General features: G+C 41.3%; 3 protein-coding genes across 7 annotated transcripts in view; 2 read left to right on the top strand and 1 right to left on the bottom strand.

Moving 5' to 3' along the window:
- ACTN1 (actinin alpha 1) overlaps positions 1-11,560 on the bottom strand; it is an 83,598-nt gene extending 72,038 nt beyond the window's left edge. For 3 of the 5 annotated variants that reach the window (XM_072427730.1, XM_072427732.1, XM_072427733.1), the window contains exon 1: positions 11,346-11,559. In XM_072427730.1, the coding sequence (XP_072283831.1) occupies positions 11,346-11,447 (102 nt within the window). In that variant the 5' untranslated portion in view covers positions 11,448-11,559. Of the gene's footprint in view, positions 1-11,345 lie in introns of all 5 variants that reach the window. The other 2 variants (XM_072427734.1, XM_072427731.1) reach the window with 2 other exon arrangements.
- EXD2 (exonuclease 3'-5' domain containing 2) overlaps positions 3,327-24,203 on the top strand; it is a 77,452-nt gene continuing 56,575 nt past the window's right edge. Inside the window, exon 1 of the mRNA XM_072427735.1 lies at positions 3,327-3,330. The gene's annotated coding sequence lies outside the window, so the exon portion shown is untranslated. The remainder of the gene's footprint in view (positions 3,331-24,203) is intronic.
- LOC140341838 (uncharacterized) lies at positions 11,670-15,535 on the top strand. Its single transcript, XM_072427736.1, has 3 exons — positions 11,670-12,721; positions 12,795-13,025; positions 13,131-15,535. The coding sequence occupies exons 1-3, from the start codon at positions 11,860-11,862 to the stop codon at positions 13,421-13,423; spliced, it is 1,386 nt and encodes a 461-aa protein (XP_072283837.1). The 5' UTR covers positions 11,670-11,859; the 3' UTR covers positions 13,424-15,535.

The raw sequence follows: 24,203 nt of genomic DNA, 5'->3' as shown, positions 1-24,203 counted from the left end.
TTCTTTCTGTACTGGCTGCAATTAAAAATGAATGGCCTGTAGTTATGCAGTGCAAATGATAACATACACTGCATTAAAGTGTGTAGAGGTTTTTTTTGAAAATCATGTTCTGTACCGCACATTCTATACAATGCAGGACCGGTGTGACTGCAATAGATGGTGGCAAGATCAGGATTGCTCCCCAACTGCTGGTGACCCCCTCTGTTCTATGATCTGGGGCCTGGAATATGTACAAAGGTTGGGCGCCCTTGCTTTAGTAGCTGCATACCTGTTCTTCATCTGTGATTACCTACTCAGAAGAAACAAGAATGGCAGTGACAGTACCTAGGCTAACACATCAAAGCCGAGTCACCAGTGGCAGCATCCAACTCTATCCTCAAAGCAGCCACCTAAGAATCCTCTTACACCCACTGGAATAAAAGTTTATAAAAGTTTCTAACGTCTTGTTCAAATTTTTAGCTGCTTTATTGAATGCATCTGCAAAACACTATTCAGTCGGAACACTGGAAAACTAAGTTGGGGAATGCCAGCAAAATACCTTGGTATTTTCAGAACATTGGGGAAGGCGGCACATCTTCTGATATTGTAAAATAATTTCCAGGGTCTCTTGCTGCTAAACTGTATTGTATGGTCTTGGTGGAGATTCCGTTTGCTGCAGCAAACCTAGAAATTAAGATGCCCAGGGCTGATCATGTTCGACCAGCTAACATCTATAGATAACCCCACACATCAATTTTAGGTAGACTGATCATTTATGGAATTTTGACATGTTGGAAATTGCTCTGTGTGCAGAAACAAAGCAGATCTCGGGGATTAATAGTTTCTATCACATTCATACTTTGCGCGCACCACACACGCAGTCTGGTATTGTTGAATTTAAGAGGGATTAAAGGCTCTAGGGTCTGCTCATGTGGTCACAAGCCATACTACAGCATTATCTTTCCAGGAGTGTCGCCAAACAATAAAAGCTCTATAGAAATGTCCCAGTCCAAAGAAGGACAGCGTTACCTTCAGGGCCACTCACCAATTTTCCACCCCCTCCCTGCTGTGTATATTTAATAACCAGCCGATCCTGCTTCCTCTTTTCTCTGGAAGAACAGAGGTGAGCTTTATACTTTTGGGGGGGGGGGGGGGGTGCACATGTGTTGGCTGCAGTCTCCTATATCCATTCTGAACCTGAACAATCTATCCAAGGAGCTGCTTTTATGCCTGGCTCCTGTCACAAAATAAAAGGATTCTTCAATAGCCTGATCTGTACACTTTACTGAATGGCCCCTGGGCCCAATTATCATGAACAGTGCTTGCAGATGGCTCCATTTAGGCACATGACTGTATATACTTCCTGACCTAACATCCTCAAAATTGTTTTTTTCCCTCTATGGATTTCAAACTGTTTTGGAGACTGTATAATAAATAAAGCTCCCCCATGACCAGGATGTGATTGATAGATGCAACAAATATTTTGTTCTTTGCTGGATTCCACTATACCCTTTTTTAAAAGTACTGTATATACCGTATATGTATGTATATATATTTATATTTAGGTAATGATTTGCATCAGATTTAACAACAGCTAGGTAGGACCTGTCTGGTTGGATCGTTTGGGTGGACCCTTTACATTTTATAATTTTTTACATTTATTCTAAATCTGAAATCTTTGACTCAATCTATTCTATATCAGTGTCATGGTCCTGGTGAGCATCAACCAGGTCTGTGTGGGCCTGAGAGAATTCCCCCATCTCAAGGTGTTGGATTCCAGTGCCATGATCCAGAAGAGATGGTTTGACCTCTGCCACCATATGTTGATGGAGAATTTGTGAGAGCTGCATTTCCTTTAATGTGGACAGAGATCTCTTCACAATAGATTGGGTAATTCAGTGAAGTCAAGAGCCAGCTCGTAGTTTAGCTCCATCCCCGACTTACTCTAAGGCACTACCAGCCCCCCAAATATTCGTTTTATGCTTGAGGTGAGTCTGATGGTGAAGGAGGGGGAAGTCTAAAAGTTTTGGTAGCTCTTGCCTTGGTTGCTGCAGGCTCAGAGGCACATGGGAAATACAGAGGCGGTGGCGTCATCTTGCCTGTGCAATCTAAAGACACTGGCCTGTCTCAGATTTTCCCTATCCCCATTTGCCATGTTCTGTAACATCTCATCAGTAACCTTCTAGCACCAAGGAGCTACGCTGCTGGTAGTTGCTTTGGAATTTATCACTAGTTGCTCACTTCCTATGTCATTGTTTGTACTTATCTAAGATGCAGGTTTGTCATCTGTAACCACTATTTATTATACATGGCTGCATTATATGTTGGTGGTTTATAAAGAGTAGCAGCACAAGTACTTTTATCTCAGACCTTATTCATAGTGATTGTGGAATAGTGTTAAGTGTGTAACCCCAGAACGGCCCTTTCCTCAGATTGCCTGTCTGTACATGTGTGATGTGTCTTTTCATAAGACTTCACCGCTAATGCTGAGCCACTTGGTATGTTACAGCAGAATGATGGAATGCATTGAACTTCTAAAGACAATATCGCCTGCTGGGGAAAATCAGGAAGCATCAAAACGATTACCTGTAGATTTTATTTTCTACATGATTTTGTATAGAAAGCCAGTTATGTCTTATAGAAAAATCTCTGGTTAGCATAATTGAGGGCCCATTTAAATCAGTGTGTTGCGGTAACACACGTAACATTTTGTGTTGTAACATACTGACACTTATGGCAATGCATGTAGTGTGTTAAAGTTGACTGGGATAAGAAAAAAAAAGCTGTTACAGTGCTTGGCCACCCCATTATTTTATAATAGGTTGCCTTAATGTAACGTGTTAATGTGTGTCTCAGAAGTAGGCCCTCAATATATAAAGGTGCAGATGTTGCAGCAGTACACAGCTTTAATCTGGCACTTTCCCCAGTAGAGTCAGTACTTCCAGGCTTGCGGGCTTAAAGGCCTTTGGCACTTCTTGTAAGTTTTTCAAGTCCATCTCCTCCAAGTTCTGTCATCAGGTTGGCCTAAGATTGCTGCCATAGAATTCTTGGATTTCAGAGGCGTATAAAGGAGGATTTTGGTGTAGGAAGTGCTTTAACCTTTTAACACCACACTATTTTATTATGAATATTGAAATATGACATGAAGCAGTTTTTGGATAAATGTAATGGGTGTATAGTGCACACATCTCCAGAAATATGGCTTCAGTACTTTGAATCTATGGAAATGAAAGTGCCAATTTTTTCCTGCAGCCAAAGGAGTTTGCTCTGAAAGTCATGATGGCGGCAAACACAAGGGTCTGGTCATGCATGACATGACTATCAGAACCCTCCAAGGATCAGGATCAGCTGGTGACCCGATATGTTCCCCTATTATCCCACACATGTAGGAAGACATTGTAGCTTGCATCACTGGGGACCTTGGGTTTTCTTAGTCCATCTTCACAGAGATTTAAGAGAACCCATCACTGCCAATTTGGGATACAAGATACAACAGACCAACAAACAAAAAACAACAAACAAACAAGATACAGAAACCCTGAAGTGCAGTCACATAACGATGGTTATCATTTCTATAACTGGAATCCTTTACATGTGGAAAGTTATAAACACTGCGCATGTTAGATTATGTAGAAATGAAAGTGTGTTAAAAGAGAACCTGTCATTGCAGAGTGTTCCAGGTCTCAGTTCGCAGTCGCAGCTCGCAGCTCTCCGGTTTTGAATTCTGCACAATAAATCTCTAAATTTTATACCTTTCTATCCAAGTGGAGTTTTAAGTTATTAATAGTTAAAGCATTTTTTATTCTAGTTTAATAACTACTATTGGGCTAGATCATAATGTGCCATGGTCTTCCTGTCCAATAACTTTAGTACCTGGCATACACGATATCACTGATAAATGACATTGTTTGGCTCTTTATGAAAAAAATACGTAGTTCACCTTACTATAATAAAATTCATGTGGACAGACGAGAAATGCGTAATCTGATTGACCAATGAGCAGCAACCAATTAGGCCCATCCATTGTGGTGTAGGTGAGCAATAAATGGAAGGCCCTTATGTTTGTGAATGGCAGATGGGAATAAAGACAGAACAGGATATAATGGATATGAAACGGAAACGTTGCAGAGATGAAAAAGACGTTGGAGTAGAAGGTCAATGGCAGGGTGGTGGGAAGGAAGGGGGGTGGGGAGAGCGGAGCAAAGGTCACATAGATACAGTGAGAATAAGACTTGCAAGTATCGCATGTTTACAGATCACAAATAAATCAGATCAGTTGTACACCACACAATGACATCATCAATATCCTATTGCACAATACTGTGTACTGAATGTCAGCATGTGATATTAATAATGCACCACATTTCAAGGTACAGACAGTTTGCCAATAGCTGCAGAAGGTATTTAACTTCAATAGAAGAAACGATTCAATCCCTTTCTGACATAATTTATACAAACCATTTTTAAAATATATATGCAATGCAATATGGCACCTAAATGGTGATTGGCATGTCAGTTCATCATGTTTATCAGTAAGCACCAAACTTTCTCTTGTATTCTCACAACACTGAAACTATTGCACTCTCTGTCTCTATGTCCGATGTCACAGTACAACTAGTGCAATGGCTTCACGGTATCCTCTTGTATTTCATATCTGCAATACTAGAGATTAGATTTATGAAACTACAAGCTGGATCTTTCAACATACAGCACCTTGATAAAAATCTAGGAGTTATAACGGCCGCCATATACACAATATATGACCTATGAACATTGTTACAATCGATCCGTAACTTCCCTCTAGAGACTTATCATGAAAGCACATTGAATGGCTTCTTGTTATTTATGTGCAGCACAATGACTAGGTGGTTAGCAGTTTGGTCCCGCAGCCTTTGGGTCACAGGTTTGAATCTAAGCCAAGACGATATCTGTTCTCCCCATGTTTGTGCAGATTTCCTCCCACATCCAAAAACATAACAGCAGGTTTATTGTCTCTTCCCTTTCACAAAAATGTATCATTGAACTATGTTACAGTTTAGTTGCTTGCATCTGTATGTTGCTTGCATACCACCCAGCACCAATGGCTATGTCACAGTCAGGAAAGGATATAAAAAGTACTTTGAGTCCTAGGGAAGAAAAAGTTTAAACAAAAAGTTGTTGAAAGCTGGCTCTACCTACATGGCCAGAACACCAAAAACATAACTTTGTAAATGCAAAATTAGTTTACCTAATCCTAACACACATAGTACTCATGTCATGGTTATGCCTTGTGTATGTGTTGTGGTGCATTGCCATTCCTTGTCAACTGCACCCCAACCACAGTGCATCATTATGTAGGGATGCTATTGTAAACCACACTAGACACAGATATCACTTCTTTGCAATGTGGTGCCCTATCTTTGAAAAAATGGTGCAATCAATGCATCTAACACAAGAAACCCTAATGCATGGAAACACATGTGTATAAAGGATGAATGGGTCCTCAGTGCTTAAGGTAATCCAGTACCAGGAGCTAATACAGTCAATATAAAGTGTGTGGACGTAGTGTGTGGACGTTGTGTGTAGACGTGTGTAGACCTGATTAGACGTTTCAATTCACTATAATATAGAGAATGCAATATTAGGACTCGGAACACCAAATTACCAAGATCAATAGAAAAAATAGTCCAACTCAATATCAAGAAAGCCTTTTATTGGAGCCATTGTAGTCTACAAGACACAGGCAATCAGACAGCACCTATGACTAACCCATTACTGGACTGGTCTAATCGAATCATGAGAAGTTTCATTCCACTAATGCTATGTTTCCTAAACCATTATGGAGATTTCATTGTCGTGTAGGATTTATTTTATAGAAATATAAACACCACAAATCACCAAGACAAGTACTAATATACAAATGACAGTTCTGTAAGCATGGCATACAAACATGCCCAATATTTCACCTTTGGCAGAATATGGGGGTGTTTTATCACCCATTTATTCCCATTAATACAAATCCCAGCAAGCAGACATCCCTGCTGGTATGCTCATATTCTGTCCCCTAGCCACAAGGTCCCACTGAGATAAATTTGTTTTAAATAGTTCAATGTTCTTCCATAAATAAATGGAAGGTGGTCATGGGGGTTTAACTCGCTTACACTCACCATTATATAAATATTATACTTGTTTGATTAGTTGGCCTTTTTTTTTTTTTTTAAATTCCCGACAAGTCACAATATATAGCAGCAATGTACATTTCCAAAGAAAGTATCAACAAGCAGCCTTTGTACTCCAGCCAAGTAACTTTGGGTAGGCAATCATCAGTCTACTACAGGCAGAGGAGGAAGGAGCATTTCCTCAGTTTACTATCACCTAATAATCAGACTGCAACATTGTAACTAATGTGTAAGTCACAGGAGGAGAGGATAGAGCAGGGGGCTGATCAGTTTTAAAGTGGTTATAAACTTAACAAAAATTGCAACCAGGCAGGCTCTTTATTGCAGGAAAGACATGCTAGATCCCTTCTGCAATAAAAACAAACTTACCTTTCTGTATGCAATTCTTCTGTAGAATGTATCTGAGCTGTAAATGCGCAATTTATTGCAAACTTCAAGCATGTTTTGGGGTCATAATGAATCCACGCGCATGCTCAGGAGTCCAGGACGGAAGAAGTTCCTGAACCCAGAAAAGAACTGAGGATGCCTTTGCTAAGGAAGCGAGGGGATACAAGCTTACATCAACTTTAAGGTGGCCATGCACAGCGCTTTGTGGTTGATCTATGAGCAAACAATCACAAAGTAATAAAATATTACAACACAAGGTACCAGTTGAAATGAAATCCATCATAATCTATTGAATATGATCATTTAATAGATTTGTATTAGAATTGGCTGTCTGACGCACATATTCAGTATATGCAATATCTCCCCAATATCAAGCCATGAATTAAATGCTGACCCAATATGATGCCTGAACAAAAAAGCTTGGTCCTGCTGGAGAGATCCCTCATGCAATGTTATACATACCTACAGCCTACTCTACTCCTTAATAGGTCTATATATATATATATATATATATATATATATATATATTTAATATATTTCCTTTCAATTTTATTGTAAATGTGTGTAAAGATAAGAGGGTAATGCAATCACCATACACCACAATGATAAAAATACAGGTGCTGACACTGCTCAATAGTAATATACCACACCTCTGATCATTGTGCTGTAGAACTATCTCAGCCAGGTTCTGCATTTCCTGCTATGTATCTGGGGATGGGATATGTGTAACATTTATAACATGAAATGAAAACTATTCCTGCAAATCTTACTATCTATATATATGCAATAAATAGCTAGGTTATCTCTGCTGGAGACACACCCTTTTATTACTACATATGCTACTATGGCCTCTCATTGCAGGAAACCTGAGTTAGGTATATGTAGCTCTTATAGCGTGAGAAACTTGAGCTTGAAATCGAAAGTCTTATCAGCGATTTATTCTATAAATAGTTGTAGAATATATGTCTATATCTGTAACACAAGAAAAACCAGATACTTGCATGTTAACTTTTTAATTTTATGCAGTGCCAAACAATTCGGATGGCAATGGAGTGGATATCTCACTGCCCATGATGCCAAGTACCACCCCCGAGGTTTGCTGATAAACCAACTTTATCTGAAGTGTCATTCTCTTGTGCCTCAGCAGTGCTTGCAGGTTTTTCTTATAGGACTAAGCTCACCATGTGATCATATATGCTACAATTAGATAGTAAGATCTTCCGAAGATCTACCACCAGAAATGTAGTGCTAGGACCTGCTTGCTTGGGTTCCAGTTGAATAGAAAGGTTAGAAAGCCTCATGCTATCGGATTTTACCATACATGGCCAATTTAAAAGCTGACACAGTAGATCTGAGCAGAAATTAAATGTAGTGATTATTCCAAGCACCTAAAGGAGTCTTCTTCCAAGTTTCCAACAACTTTAATAAACCTGTAGGAAGTGGTGGTTTGTTTTTATTTTTTATCCTGATGGGCGTTTACCTTTAAATGACAACCCAGCTACCCATAGCCATGAGAAAATTCCCAGTTGGGTGATCTCAATACAGAAGTAGTGGTTGTAGATGTAGTTCCTGCCAAATGTGCGGGATATAGTATTTGTTCATGATGAAATGATAACAACAGCTTACCCCAAGATAATTAGAGTATAAACACGCATGCTCTTGTTATGCAATTGTGTATTTATGGATTGTTCTAAAGGAATGGACTAGGCTTGCAGATCTGATTACCTTCTCAGATCATCTCAAACGAAAGGTGGATCTCAAATTGTTTCTTTATTACTTTTCCACAACAATCTCTCAATCACGAGAGTATAGGAATTCTTGGAAGGCTGATCTCAAACCACACGTCTCTTTCCATATAGAAGACCCAGGGAGTAAATACACATTGACAAGTCCAAAGAAGAAGAGCCAAGTCATTCTTCAAGAGACCTCAAGAAACTATTCCAAGTACTCACTTATTTCCTAGAAGCAGAATGGAATACTGCCAATATATTTGGGGGCTAGAAAATCTCCTTAAAATTTTCTGGCCTCTAATACAGGTAGTTCCTGGGTTACATTCGAGATGGGGACTGTAGCTTTGTTCTTAAGTTGAATTTGTATGTAAGTCAGATGTCCTTAACTGGAGGACTACCTGTATCTATAAACAGCTAATGATTTTAAGAGAATATATTTGATAAATTCTTAATGAATCTTGATTAGCCTTTCAGAACAGACACATACCTATACATGCACCCCAGCAAGACTATGCACTGGAAAAACCACACATCTTATCCCTGGGTAACAACAGTACCATCCAGGTATTTTATCTAAGTAACTTTTACTTCCTGAAATATTCTAATGTTTAGGACCAAAACTCTCTATACTGATGGCAGCCAACACTTATAACTGTTCACATTTTGTATTTAATATGCATAATTTAGATGTAAAGCACATGGCTTGTAATAACATTATTCCAGATTTTGATTGATGCCAACGTGTTGGACCCTTCGCCGAGGTCTTTCTATATCTTGGTGGTTGGTTGTCACTGTAGGTCCCAGTCATGAAGGATATGCCTTGTAATATCATACTTTAAATGGTACCCACATTTAACTCCCAATGGTTACATTTTTGACAGCACTCTCAATGTAAAAGTAATTGTCCAAACTCAAATGTGATAAGAAAAGCTATTGAATGCTAACCCAAACTTGCAGTGAAGAACTGTGGAGGCTGCCATTGTTGACCTCTCCTTCCAAAAATTACTTGCTTTCATACTGATCCAATGTCTTTGTTTGTTGTGACATGTAATACTTATCCAGAATTCATACAGAGTGGCTAGTGGCCCACCCCGCTCCTTTAGCCTTGGAGGTAAGCACTCCGTAAAGATAGCTACTCCTAAGGGTAAACACGCCCTCCCCTCCCCCAAAATAAATAAGGGAGGACTCTCTCTTCATTTAGGTAGGGTGTAAAATGCTTACCCCTTGGTGAAGTGCTTGCCACTAGGGCTAGCTAGAATAAAGGGGCTGGGGTGTTCAGGCTTATGCCAACTCCACACGGACTTTCCTCAATTGCATACTTGTTCCAGGTCAGGAATTAGGAAAGCCAGGAACAGTCAGTAAATTAGTATTTTCAGCAGGAGGTCAGCATTGCCCCCCTCCACCTTTGCTTTTTTTTTTGCTTATCACAGGTTTTCCTTTAAATGCCTAAATTAATTTAAAAGAATACACTCCTGGTACTCCTCATCCATCAGTTTATGAAAGATTATAGAAGACATCTCCTACCAATATAATGCAGTGCTACAAAGTACATGAAAACCATTGTACCAAGACACGATTATTATTCATTAGAGCCATGATCATCTGATAATATATGACATTATCGACCAGAAGAGCCCTCTCACATTAAAAACATCCTGCAGCAACCCAACTATTAAATAATAGATAATGTCAGTGATCTCAGCGCTATCCGCAGACCAGCTGCTGTGTAGAAGGCCTGCCGGATATCTGCAGCTCTATAGGTGGACCTGGTATATGGCTGCAGTCATCTATAGGTGGTCTGGAGACAGAAGTCACTGCAGTCAGGTTTCTCCTTCTTTCATCCTTTCCCTAAATCAACCCAGATTACTGCAATCACTGGGGGCTCATAAAGGAGAGACTATGACAAAGTGCCAGGTCTGTGAAATCAGTCGTAATTATTAGAGCAAGGCTGGATGAGACCCGTACTCTGCACAGGGGACGTCTGGGGATGTAATAGACCTACCTATATAGGCACTGCACCTATCTGTGAGCTTTGAGAACTATGATGAACCTACCTGTGTGATATGGACACTGCAGTGTACCTACCTGTGTGATATGGGCACGGCACTGCACCTATCTGTGGAATATGGGAACTATGATGTACCTACCTGTGTGATATGGGCATGGCACTGCACCTATCTGTGGAATAAAGGAACTGTGCTGTACTTATCTGTGTGATATGGGCAGTGCAGTGTACCTATGGAATAGTGGGCATGGTGCTGTACCTACCACTGGTAAATGGGCACTGTGCTGGACCTACCTGTATGAGCAGTATAATGTACCTACCTGCGTGATATAGGAACTGTGCCCTACCTACCAGTGTTATATAAGGTGTCATATCGGCACTGTGTTGTACCTTATGTTATATTGGCACTGTGATACAGCTACCAGCATTATATGGGCAACTGTGCAGGGTCAACCCATCATATATGGGCACTGCACTTTATCTATCCATATTTTATGGACACTGCACCAACTAATAATATATGGGCACTGTCCTGTATCTTCTCATGTCATATGGGCACTGATCTGTGTCTACCCTTGTCATATGGACACTGATCAATGCCTATCCATTGAATATGGGCATTATTCTGTACATACCCATGTCATGCTGGCACTGTGATGTACCTACCTGCATTACATGGGCATTATGCAGGATTACATGGGCACTGTGCCGTACCTACCTGCGTTACCTATCTTCGCCCTATATTAGGGTTGGATTGCTGTAGTCGCTCTCTACACTCCGCATGGAAAACTATTTTAACCCTTTCATTGACTTGTACAGTCAGAACATTGCTGATCTCTGATTGTAGCTTGGTGCCATGCCTTCAGGGACATACAAGCTGGCATCAAGTGACCCTCCCAGGATGAGCTGTGCATTCCTATTCATGAAGTGTGGTAACCCCTAGCAACCATCTCACAGCATGGATTCTGCTTGGTTGCTATGAGTTCCAGCACTAAGCTGGGAAGTAATAGTCGTCTGTCAGCTGGCATGAAACCTTTACCAAGGCGGGGTAAGCCATGTATCGGGGCACAGGAAGGGCCGGCTTACCTTTCTCTGCTGCTTCTCCCAGGCTGGGTCCAGGAGCAGGTCCCTGTCCCAATCCTCCTCCGGTTGCATATAGTCATTGCTCGGGTGTTCATAATGATCCATCCCTGGCTCGCTGCGGCTGCTGCTTTGCTGGACTTGAGCTGCTCCTGAGGTCCCCCCGGTCCGAGCGGCGGCTCCACAGCTACAATGTAACCAAGTGAGGGCTCAGCAAGCAGCCGGGGAGCGGAGGGAGCCGGCCCCGCCCACCTCTCCACTCATCTGATTGGTTCCTGCCCCTGCCTCAGGCTGGCAGCTCTGCTACTGGAGGCAGCGGCCATCAATCAGCCCGGCCCGGCTGTATACATGGAGTGTGTACAGAGAGTGGTGAGAGGAAGACGGCTCCGAGCTGTGCATTGCTGGCATACTTGTGTCTGATAACTCTGTCATCCCCTGTGTGTGAACTACAAGTCTCTGCAGAGGCTGCCATGGCAGGCTGGGATAGTGTCAGGTGACCTGGGGAACTACAAGTCCTAGTATGCCCTGCAAACGGTGCCATGGCAGGCTGGGACAGTGTAAGGAGGCCTGTGGAACTACAAGTTATAATATGCCCTGCAAATTGTGCCATGGCAGGCTGGGACAGTGTAAGGAGGCCTGTGGAACTACAAGTCCTAGTATGCCCTGCAAACGGTGCCATGGTAGGCTGGGACAGTATAGGGAGGCCTGTGGAACTACAAGCTATATTATGCCCTGCAAATTGTGCCATGGCAGGCTGGGACAGTGTAAGGAGGCCTGTGGAACTGCAAGTCCTACTAAGCTCTGCAAATGGTGCCATGGCAGGCTGCTAGAATGTCAGGTGACTGGTGTAACTACAAGTCCTGCTATGACCTGCCGAGGATGCCATGGCAGGATGGTACAGTGCCAAGTAATTTCAAGTCCTTCTGGGCCCTGCAGTGGCTGCCATGACAAGCTGGATCAGTGTCAGGTCACCTGTGGAACTACAAGACCTTCTATGCCCTGCAGAGATTGCCCTGGCAGACTAGGACGGTGTCAGAAGGCCTGTGGAACTACAAGTCCTGCTGTACCCTGTAAATACTGGCTGGATCAGTGTCAGGAGATCTGCGGATTTGCAAGCCCTACTATGCCCTGTGGATATTGCCATGGCAGGCTGGCACAGTCTCAGGAAGCCTGGGACACTACATTTCCTGATATTCCCTGCAGATACTGCCATGGCATGCTGGGGCAGTGTAAGGCAACCTGTGGAAGTACAAGTCATACCGTGCCCTCCTTATGTTACCATGACAGGCTTGTACAAGGTCAGGCATCTTGTGGAACCGTTATGCCCTCCAAATGCTGCCATGGCATGCTGCTAGAGTGTCCAGGGGCCTATGAAACTACAGGTAGATGTTACCATGACAGGCTGGTACAATATCTGACATTTTGTGCATCAACAAATCTTGATATGTCTCGCAGATGCTGCAATGACAAGCTGGTACAGTGTCTGGAAGCTTGTGGAACTACAAATCCTAGTATACCCTGCCGATACCACCATTCCAGGCGTGGACAGTGTAAGAAAACCTCTAAAACTACAAATCCTACTGAGCCCTGTGGATGTTACCATGACAGGCTGGTACAGTGTAGGGCAACCTGTGGAACTACAAGTCCTACAAGGCACTGCAGGTGCTGCCATGACAAGCTCTCCAGGTTTGTCTCAGGAAATGTTTCTGCTTTGTAAAATATATTTGGTGCACCAGGAATGTTGATGATGTTGCAGAACACTGATTTTAAACACTGATCTTTGTTTTTTAGGTTTGTACATGGAGATTGATGTTCTGAGACAAGGCTGCACACAGGAAGATAATAAGGAGCTGCATAAAGGGGCCCTGTCATTGGCTGAAAGTAGCCAGACCAGCGGAACCCTACAAAAGAGGAACATGGGTGTAACAAGAAATCAGCGGGCCACTCAGCAAACTTTGGTTGGACAAAGAAATCAGAAGAGACTTGAGAGGAGCAGAAATGATCAGCAATGCTCCAACCTATGGCCACCGTCCCCATGGCCACCCCACAGTCATTGTTACATACCTACACACATTGTACATTAAACACACCTACCTGACTTCTCGCTGGAACCCCTAACCCCACTCACTTTATTTCTTTTGCTGTTCTTGCTGTGTCGCCCTCCGATCCCTCTCCCCTGGCTGATGGGGTTCAGACTCCCCTCATCATGCCAGGGTAAATCTGGCAAATGTGGCCATTTAAAGTCATTTGGCCTCCGCAGCCGCCAGACACAATCGGGGGCAAATCATGCAGCAGCAGCATAAAGGGCCCTCCTGTGCCTGGGTACCCCTGCAGCTGACAGTTACACCTCTGAAGATGAATACTTGCCTATCGCTTCAAAAAGGGGGGTTATAGGACAATGGGGGGGGCGATTATTGGAAGGTAAGTATGTACTCTTTACACTCCATACTTTAAACTGAACCTGTTACTTCATTTCATCAGGGACTTTGTTTCACTTCTTGCAGCTGAGCAGAGTAGGAGAAAAAGGAAAGGTCAGTATACCTGACTGGGGAAGGCTACCGTAAAGCCCTCTCTGGTATTTGGAGACAGGAAGGGGAGAGGAGCATAATGCATCTCACTGTCCTCACAATCTCACAAGTCCTTAGTAATCCAACACTGGCAATCACAAGATCAGGGACACTTGTATTAACACTAGATTTTCACCAACTAGGGCTGCCTACACACATGCAATAAATGTTGGAAAGGATTTTTCACAATCCATTCTAACGACAAATAACTGCACGATGCAAGAACGAGCACTGTATATACGTCACTGTTCTGCTTTATGGAGGGGGGAGAATGACGGAGTAGTACCCCACTGCACTGTCTCCCCTTCACTTTCATTACGATCGTTCATCAATCGTGGATCCACCAGGACAAATCCATGAACAACAAGTGCTGTATACATGCCAGATTCTCGTTCAAAATCAGCCCTGAGGCGATTATCAGATGAGAATCATCTGTTGTGTGTACGTAGCCTAAGAAAATTGCTTCAAGCAAATCGATGAGTCTGTAAGAACCTTAAGGACCTTCAGATACCTTTTAACGCCCCTTTTTCAGGTTCAAAAAAATGTTTGCTTAACTACTCCTGGTCACCCCTATATATTCCAGAAGAGCTTTTTAGTGCGGTCCCAGTGCAGCTTTTTATCCAGCGAAGGAAAATCAATTTCATGGCCAGAAGAGACATGTCACATCCATGAGCCAGAGTAGTTTCTAGCTGCTCCCATACAGTTGATTGGGAGTGCAGTACAATGCTGCAGTTTAGCCTAAGTTTTACAGGTTTGATTTAGGCAGGGAGGCTAAGGTGTGCATTTGTCTGCCATCTTTTGTGCCAAAAAGTTTATATTACATTTTTATATTGATGGGAAAACCATATGGGGCAATTCCTCTTGTGTTCTGCAGATTTCACACACTTCCTCTGAAGGGTGGCAATATTCCTGCCTCTGATACAAAAAGTGAATGTTGTCACTTTAGAACAAGTAGAATTTTGCTAGCAGTATCACCAAGTAGATACAAAGAAATCTAATTTAGGTGCCACATGTAAGGACTGGCAAGCTGCAATATATCACTGCCAAACTCAGTATACTTGTACAGTCTTACACAATTGTATAGTCTCCTTTTGTGTAGTAAAACTGCTTACTGATTTCTCTGACACAGAGAGCCTGCCTCATTTTCTGTCTGGAGGGTGTCTGCCATCATGACCCCTGCATGTTCCTGTCCAGCCTATTTCATTCATGCATTTATTTCAACTGAATTATGTGTCACATAACTCTAAAACCACAGTTTTACAAGGGGATGATAAACCATAAACCTTAAGCAACCAGGGACAGCAAGGATCCATGCCCCTTAAGTCACATATCTTGACACCCCAAAGGTCATCTGTCCAATTGGGGAATAGTTAGTATGTTAGGCTTTGGAAAGATGACTTCCCAAAATGCACTGACTAGTTTCCACAGTCCTAGAAACAATCCTGTTTTGTCTCATGCATGGATTCTGTGCTTCCCCATACTAAAAAGGTTGAGAACATATGGGGTTTTGAGTCAAAGCCCCATGGAGAGGACACCCCATGGCATGGATATAAGCACTTCACCAGTTTATTGTGAGTGCATTGCTTTTATGTTATTTGAATATTGAATTAAAAGGTTTTATTTGCACTAGCATCTGTGCATTTTATTTTTATTTTTTTCACTTAGTGTGTCGATTTCCCTGCCCTATTGTAGACTGGCAAGACCAAGGGCGCCAGCGAGACGTGGTCACTTAATGCATATGGAGAATTCTTGAGCTCAAGTTGACTTATATTTTTTATGTTAAAAGACAAAATATAAGAAGATAAACTTCACCTTTAAATTGGGACTAAACTGGTTAGTTGGTGGTGAGCTTCTGCCATAATTGGGAAGTATGCTCAGCAAAGCATGGCACTTACCCGTGCGCCGCCACCAGGTCCAGGACATCCTTGGAAGGATTACTACTTCCTGGTGGATTTTTGTATTAGGAGTTTATAGGTAGGAGTAAAATAAATTCTAATGGGAGGCCTGTATCAGAAGTAGAATTGATGGCACAGACAATAGTAAAATCTTATGTGGGTGTGGGGCAGTGTTGAACTTTCTTTAAGCTTTGATCAAATTAATTTCACAATCAAAATCATGCATGGAAACCAATGACAGCTGCTCCTAAAGTAAAGTCCCTGTAGTAAGGGGTGGAAGCAACAATTAAATATTTCCATAACTTTCAGTTCTGTCTGACATGTGAACAAACAGAACATAAATTCTGCTAAAAGTTCTAACCTTCCTCCTTCAAATGTAAAAGATTTACGTCAGTTGCGTGATGGAAACAGCAGCTCCAGGATGGCTTCTGGCAACTGGCACTTTTCCCTATCTGCTAGGCTGGTTCTTAACGAACCTGGGTTTCAGTATTCAACATTGGGTGGCAAACAGGCAATTGCTCATTACTGCACCCACTCATTACCTGTGGCCAGTCATGGGTGAGAAGCTGCATGTAGTGTCTCAACCACACGCATGGTCTACAGGAGTGTCAAATTCAGGCCCACGGGCAAAATCTGACCTGCAACTGTAATTATATTTGGCCCACGAGAAAAATACCAAATATCTACTAGAGCTGGCCCTCCAGTAGACAGTGCATGCACCTCTAACACTACAAATCCCAGAATGCTCTGCTAGCGCGTCAATCTGTACATCCTATGGCAGTCTTACTGCTACAAGCAGGGAGATGTGGTATATGTGGATAGATAAATGATAGTGTGTACTTTTCTGCTTCACATTAGATTTAGAAATGAATGACATGTGGAGGAGGATTGGTAGAGTCACTTGGCAGTTCCTTGATTTTGTGTTTCTGCAAATGAGATTTTAGTTCTTAGGTTTACATCTAATTGAAAGTATGTATTAAACCAGGGGTTGGCAAAGTTTTATGGCCACTAGGCCATTTATTGGGTGGACGGGAGCCGGACTCACCCTAATGGCTCCTCCCACCACCAGGGAATGCCCCTGGAAGTAAAATCCCTCTCATCCGTATGCATTGTGGAGGAGAGGGATTTCCCTTCAGGGAGCCTTCCCTATTTACCGCGCCAGCGGAAGTATCAACCCCGGCCATGGTAAATAGGGAAGCCACTGCAAGGGGGCGGCTCCGGCTCCGGTAGTTCCCAATGCCCCCTGGCAATAGGCCAGATTGTCCAGGGGGCGTTCGTTCGGAACGAACTACTGGCTACGCTGTATCTGGCCTAAAGGCTGGAGTTTGCCGACCCCTGTATTAAACGTACCGGCTAGGCTGTATCTGGTCTAAAGGCCAAGGTTTGCCCTTGTATTGAACATATTAAACACTTTATCCAGATGCGATGAACAATATGAAATCCCCTATTACATATTGTTATAAATGATCTATATATAGTATATGAGTATGGTTGTCTACAGTACACTGATCACATACACAAAGAATACACAAGAGTTATTCAGTCACACTGGGTCCTCCTTCCATCTCGATCTTCTCCAGCAGTGAATGGTCCTTAAAAGTGCTCAATGTGATGACATCAGCACCGCCCTCTACATTAATTATCAATGAATAGGAGTGCTTGAGTTACGTCCCCCGAGGGGATGGAGCCACGATACCCTGAATGTCTTCCAGGTTGAAGGGAGGATGCTAAGGGTCTTTTTTGGTGAAACTGTTTGAGACAACTATAGATTAAAGTTCAATACTGCAGCTTGTGCTTTTGGTTAATTTTTTAAAAGCTTAGCAGGAAGTAATTTAATCACAAGCAATTACAACTGGACAGAATGTGGCAGCAGCAATATGATGAGCTAGGGCTCCAGTGATCAAATATTCATGGTCAGAGAACTCCCACAACTATGCATTTACCCAGTGCTCCACTGTCCCTGCTTTTAGTGGATTGTTAACCACAGGAATTAGATAAATTATCAACAAATATGTTTAAATTACATATATAGGGCTTTATTGGCAGAGTCCAAAGGCTTTTCAAAGTGCATTGTAGACTTAAAGCCCATTTTCTGCATGGGCCCAAAAAATTAATCCTCCAATTCCATAGCAGCATAGCTCGCCCAGCTATCCCTGGTGCCATACAATGTAAATTTACCAGTTTAGCAGAGATTACCTGCAGCCCCTGATATCCACCAACAAATCACTAGCCTAGATACAAGACACCTGCTCAAATAGTATGCATAAGGGGTAAAAAAGGTGTGGAAAGGGGGCAGATGAGGAAAGGGTTTTATGTCAAGCCCAATCAAATATGTGCACACAAGTGATTTAGTCAGGGGGTAATTCATGCCCTTCTTGCCTGGTTCTGCATTTCTCATCCCTCCTGACTGCAAAATTGAACAGTGAGTAAACAAAGGAATGGTGAGTATATAGGTGGATGGGGAGTGGAAGATTTTTTAAATTATATATAAATCTCAAATTTGTTTTCTTTTTTTTTTGGATAAATTGCAGAAGGGTAAGAGGAACCACTCCATAACAAACTTGATACCTCCTTGTATCCTCAACATTTTGGATTTCATGGATATGGTATTTAAAAAAAGAGAAGAATTCCTTTACGTGGGCTAGGCGGGCCTTTTGAGTTGATAATGGTTCCTCCATTAGCTGATAACCTAACATTTCAATTATGGTGGGTATTAAGGTATAGATTCCTAATTTGAAGGTTGTACTTGCTGTCTGTATGCCCTTTGGGGTAAATTCCATCGCTCTGTTTATTCTGTGACCACCATCACAAAAAAATGTTACAGAAAAAACTACATTATAAATTGTCCAGTGCAATTGTCTGTGCTTATGTTTAATGTAAATAGCAGAAGGCGCTACCTTTGACCAGTGATTGTAATGAGCGCTCCTGGCTCAACCTTGAGTGTGCTGGTCAATAGATTCATGGAGGTAATCTGTACAAACTCATGGAGATATCAATCCTTTACCTGGGTTTGCACCCCTTGACCAGTGTATGACCAGCTTTACAAAGAATTACCCCCACTTTGGAGAGAATTCCTTTTTTAAATCCTGTTGTGTGTACAGGGCAGGAATTCAAGAAAATCTCCCCAATGGGACATAGACAGCAAACTTTTGATGGCAAAAGTTCATGCTTTATATATAATCTAGGTGAAACTGCTGCTTTGGCCTTCGTTGCAAAGTGCATAGCATGGCTGAAGTACTATTGGAGTATAATAAATCAGGGCTATGTCAGTGTATTTAGTACCACAGTAACCAATCAGAAATATTTTTTAATTTTTAACCCAGCATGATGTAAGTAATGAAAGCAGACTATATGTGCCATAAATACATGTATTAGCTCATGTTTTTTTAATCACACCATTTTAAGAATCTCTTACTATGAAAAATTGGCAGCACCCACAGTTCATTAAGGCACGTTGTGCATCATTAGTTTCCCTTGAAAAACACTTTTACCCCGATGCAAATCCTGCAATCCCTGGCATGTTCTCCTCCACGCAGGGCCAGCCTGTGGGGGTGATTGGGAAACACATGGGCACCAAATTTTAATTTTGCTCATAGTGTTGTGAAAATAACATTGTTTCTTGTTGGAACACATTTTATAAATAAGTCCCAAGGATGATTCCTTTTCGAACAGTGAGGACTTAATGAGTTCTGTGATGATTTCTATGCAGCATACATTTAAACCAGACTTCTGTGAAATACTATCCTGAAAAGACCATGCTTTTGGAAAAGGAACAATATACCATGAAGCAAGTTAGTTGCTTTAGCAAGATTTTACTCAATGATAGTATCGGGAATATGAGTGAGCAGGAAGGAAGTCTGAGCTCACAATAAATAAAGCTTACAAGTAAAAGTTCTCTCCAACCAGCCATGGAAAGGAAAGTTAGGAATGTATTTGGCTGCAAATTGATAGCGAACGAGTAAGTTAGGAAAGGGAAATATATTTTCCTCATCTACTGCTTTTGGCACTAATGTATTTTTGCAGTTCCATAAAATATAACCTTAACAATTTCACTTAAACAGGGGAGGTTGAACTAAGGAATCCATACACGGACATGAAATGCTGTACAGTCCAAAAAGTTCTGTACAATATTCTGAGTGTATGTGGCTATTGATTAATTACACAGATCTGCCAAGATGGAAAACCAATATGGGGTCTAATAATAAAGCAGTGAATCTGAGAATCATTGAAAAATTCCCTGGTGTTTTAATGGCAGTAATTTATTCTCCACCAGGGAATGTTTCAGTGAATGTCAAATTAACTGCTTTATATATAGATCCCTATGTTATTTTTGAATGATGAGAAAACAGGGACTTTTAGCTACAGATGTAACAGAAATCAACCAAATGTAAAAAACTCTTATTTAGCCGTGTTAATACTTTGGAATCCATTCATAACACAAGTGCTGGGATGTGTGTTGTTGCAGTTCAGGAATGAACACACACATTTTCAGTGTTGCCAACTAACTCCAATGCCATGTGCATTACATAAAACGGTGTATTCACCATTTATGTGGTGTATAAAAATAAAATGGACCTTACATGAAGTTGGAATGTCTTTTTTTCCTTCCAGCTCTGTGCTGCCACTTACTAAGCTCCTGGGTAATTACTGGTTGCATTCCTGGTGTCTGGAGACACAATGGGTCTAATTTATTAACGCTCTCCAAGGCTGGATAGGATACACTTTCACAGCTGAAACTGGGTGATCCAGCAAACCTGGAATGAATCTGGTCCGGGATTCAAAACATTTGCTAACCAATAGAAAATGACTTTGAATAAATAGATTCCAGGTTTGCTGAATCACCCAGCTTCACTGATGAAAGTGTATCTTCTCCAGCCTTGGGGAGCTTTAATAAATCAGGCCAAACGGGTCTGATTTAATTAAGTTCCCCAAGACTGGAGAAGATAGGTTATCATGGGTAAACCTGGAATGTATTTCCTAAAACTCCATACTCTTGCCAACACTTCAGCTGCCACTGCCAGTCAGGGCCTGCATGACACTATTAGTGGACATTGACTGTCTGTGGTGCCACCCACCACAGGATTTGGTGGTTCTTCAGGTCTCCACTCAGTACTTTCCTACCTTCTTGTTGCATTGGACCCAAGTTCAAAGCCTCAGCCTTTTTCACAATGAGTCTGTGGCAATACCAGGACAATCATTGCAGATTCTGCTGAAGCCACTCTCCTTCTGCAGCCTGTGCAATGACAAAGTAACATCGCTGACATTGCAAATACACAGCAAAGGAAAAAGATGAGACCCTGAATGGAGTACCTTTAGTATCAGCGCAGGGGAAAGGCTGTATGAAGAGCGATGAGGGCAGTAGTCTGTTTCTCCACTGGTTTAAGTGTGCCCTAAGTGGTTCACTTACAACACTTATCGGCAGAAATGACCCTAGCTGTTGGTAACAAGTGGATGAGGAGCAGAGGTATAAAATCTAATGATATGGCCTGCTTGTGGTCGGGAAGAAGGTAGTGAAGAGTATGTACACAAGGGTGGATACAGCAAGGCTCCATAAGACCCTACAAGGCTAGGTAGCCACCCAAAATGTGAAAGCTGGTGCAGCAAACCTAGGCATGCTATAAGTATAAGAAAATAATGTATTTGATGATTTGCTGAACAGCAGGCAAGGCTTATAAGTGCTTTGGTCAGCAAGCACTATGTTGCATTTTTATTTTAAAGTTTAATTAACTTTAACCTAAACAAAGGCCTGGAGGTGAAATGCCACAGGAGCTAGCAGGAAAATGGATGTGATGCAGATTGGAATCATATGCTCTTCTGTATAGTGTTGGCACGCACTAGAACTATGTGAGTGGTTTTAAAGCTTTTTACTAAATTTATGGCTTTACACTATTAGCATTTTTATTTTAACTGGAGTAATATATGCTGATGAGAAATTAAGAAATGCACATTTATCATGGGTTCTTCTTGTCATTTTGTAATTTCTCTTTTTCCCTAAAAGCACATATACTTTTTACTAATTTTTCTGTATATACATAGAACAGCTGGATTCTGCAATGACCACCCAAAATTCCACTGTGCAGCTCATAGACTGGGAATGCTGTTTTTTCTATGTCACCCTGTCCTCACATCCCCCAGGCTTCTGCTCAGTAGGACACTAAAAGCATATCATAGGCATAATGTAATAATAATGATAGTGAACAACCAAACAGACCAAAGGGCCATTGACTAAACTTCAGCCATGCACATTCTGTATCAACCACATCATTAATTTCCCTGTCATAGATAAAAGCCTGAAAGGTGTAAGGCATGTTACGGAACAACCAATGTTTAACAAAAAAACCCCAAAACAATAGACGTGGCTGAACCAAAGAGACCATGATATGCATGCAATGGGAAGCAAGCTTGTTCAGCTAGTGGCCATGCAGGATGATACCATTAATGTAATACTGTGTATAACCATGTATATTGTATTTCTCTTTAATGTAATATTTGCAGTTATCCTTGCCACCTTTGTTGTATAGATGCCCTATAATATACATTACCATTGTAAAGAACACAAATGGACTTGCTCAGGGACCAGGGATGGTCACTATACTGCCCATAAATCCTTGTAGATGCCTAATCTAAATCAAGTAAAGGTTATAACATTTATAACTGAAATAAAAATGGACTGTAAGTAGGCATCTTGGGTATTTTGTTAAGATAATGAAACTGAACAATTGTGTTTATTGAAAATGGTGTCAGTACCCAAAGGGCTCACTGCAGTGTATTCTTGTTAAAGAAGCAGAAATAGGGATCATACCATAAAAAAATTCATGGCATGGTGTCTCCAATAATAAATAAACATAAACATAATTGAAGAAGAATTAAGCCACTATGGGCTGGGTAGTCTTTCCTCTAATAGACAAGTATGCACACTTTCCCATTATGGAACACCTTAGCAGTGTGCCCTTCTCCGGAGCTGTGCCCTCTACCACTGCAAAAAAAAATATCTACCTTTCTTTTAAAATTAGTTTCATTTTAAGTATATGCACAGTGCAATTTAAACAGTATGTAAATTATGTGACTTTTATTTTTTTTTTAGTTTCAGATCGAATGTGAGAGTAAAAACTTCAGCTAAGTATTTATGCAATCTAAATCCAACCCCACTATTTGTCCCGGTGCCCCTTTTCTATGGGACAGAAAATGATGGACAAATCTAAAAATTTGGAAGGAATTGGAAGCAAGGTAAAATCTTGGAATTGGAAAGAATGGAAATGAGGACACCTGTTCTGATAACAACTAATAGGAAATATACAGTATAACCTTTGCTGTTAAGATATTATAATATTCTATGCTCAAAAAAGCAAAGAAATGCATCCACCCTATCCAGTGAATTGTAAATTGTATTAGTTGGTTTAGCTATACTTTAAATGGTAAAAAGGTTTATGATTTCAAGATTTGTCTGCCAAATTAGATGTAGTTTGATAATAAGTAATACTACAAAACTAATATTATACTAGACAATAGATAACCCAATATCTTGATTGCACACTTAAATAGTAATTAGAATTAGATAATAATTCTGGTTGTTCTTAGCCTGGCCTGAATATTGGTATTCATGCTCATATAATCGATCAATCTAATGCTACCAGAACTTTTTGTGCCTCATCAGATGGTTACATAGATCCCCTCTACACCACTGTTGGCAAAATTTAATAACTTCCAAACTGTTCCAAAATCTAGCAAATGTAATACTGAATGGTGATCGTGATGTAACAGAATTCCTAAAAAAAGGTCCAGTTACTAATTTATAGCACAGGACAGGACAGGACAATCAAATATTACAAATGCTTACTCCCAGTTTTTTTATTTTCAGAAATAGCTTTTTCTTTACCTAAACTGTATACTTGAACATACTAGAAAGTTTAATCAATTCCCAATCACAGTCTCTTCCTCTTAAGGTCCAGTCCAAATACCCTGTGTCAGCCCACAGCAATCTACCCCTCTACCCCCACTTGCCAATGTAGCAGATGGGTAAGATGGATCTGTTGGGTCTGCGCAGTGAGATTGGCAATTTTTTTTTCATCCTACGTCACCCAAACTTGCGCCTGGGTCGGGTGACGTAGGATGGAAAAACCCGGAAGAGAAGATGAAGATGGCGGTGCCCAGAGTGCTGGCTCTGGGACAGATGTTGGGACATTGCAGGACCAGATGCTGGACACCCCCGGAGTGATCATACTGCCCTGCAGGATTGAAGGTGTGTTTTTTTTCTTTTTTCATTTTTGAGTATAGTTCCTCTTTAAGGGAATACTGCTAGTGCTGTAGCACCAGTATTTACCCCAATGGTTTGAGCATTGCATCTTTTGCTTAAAAACAATTTTTCCTTGCAGAAAAGGATGTAAATCTAGTTAAATTCTATT

Source organism: Pyxicephalus adspersus, chromosome 12 (genome assembly GCF_032062135.1).
Source record: "Pyxicephalus adspersus chromosome 12, UCB_Pads_2.0, whole genome shotgun sequence".
NCBI lineage: Eukaryota > Metazoa > Chordata > Amphibia > Anura > Pyxicephalidae > Pyxicephalus > Pyxicephalus adspersus.
Note: the sequence above shows the minus strand (reverse complement) of the source record. Positions and strands in the feature narration are given on the sequence as shown.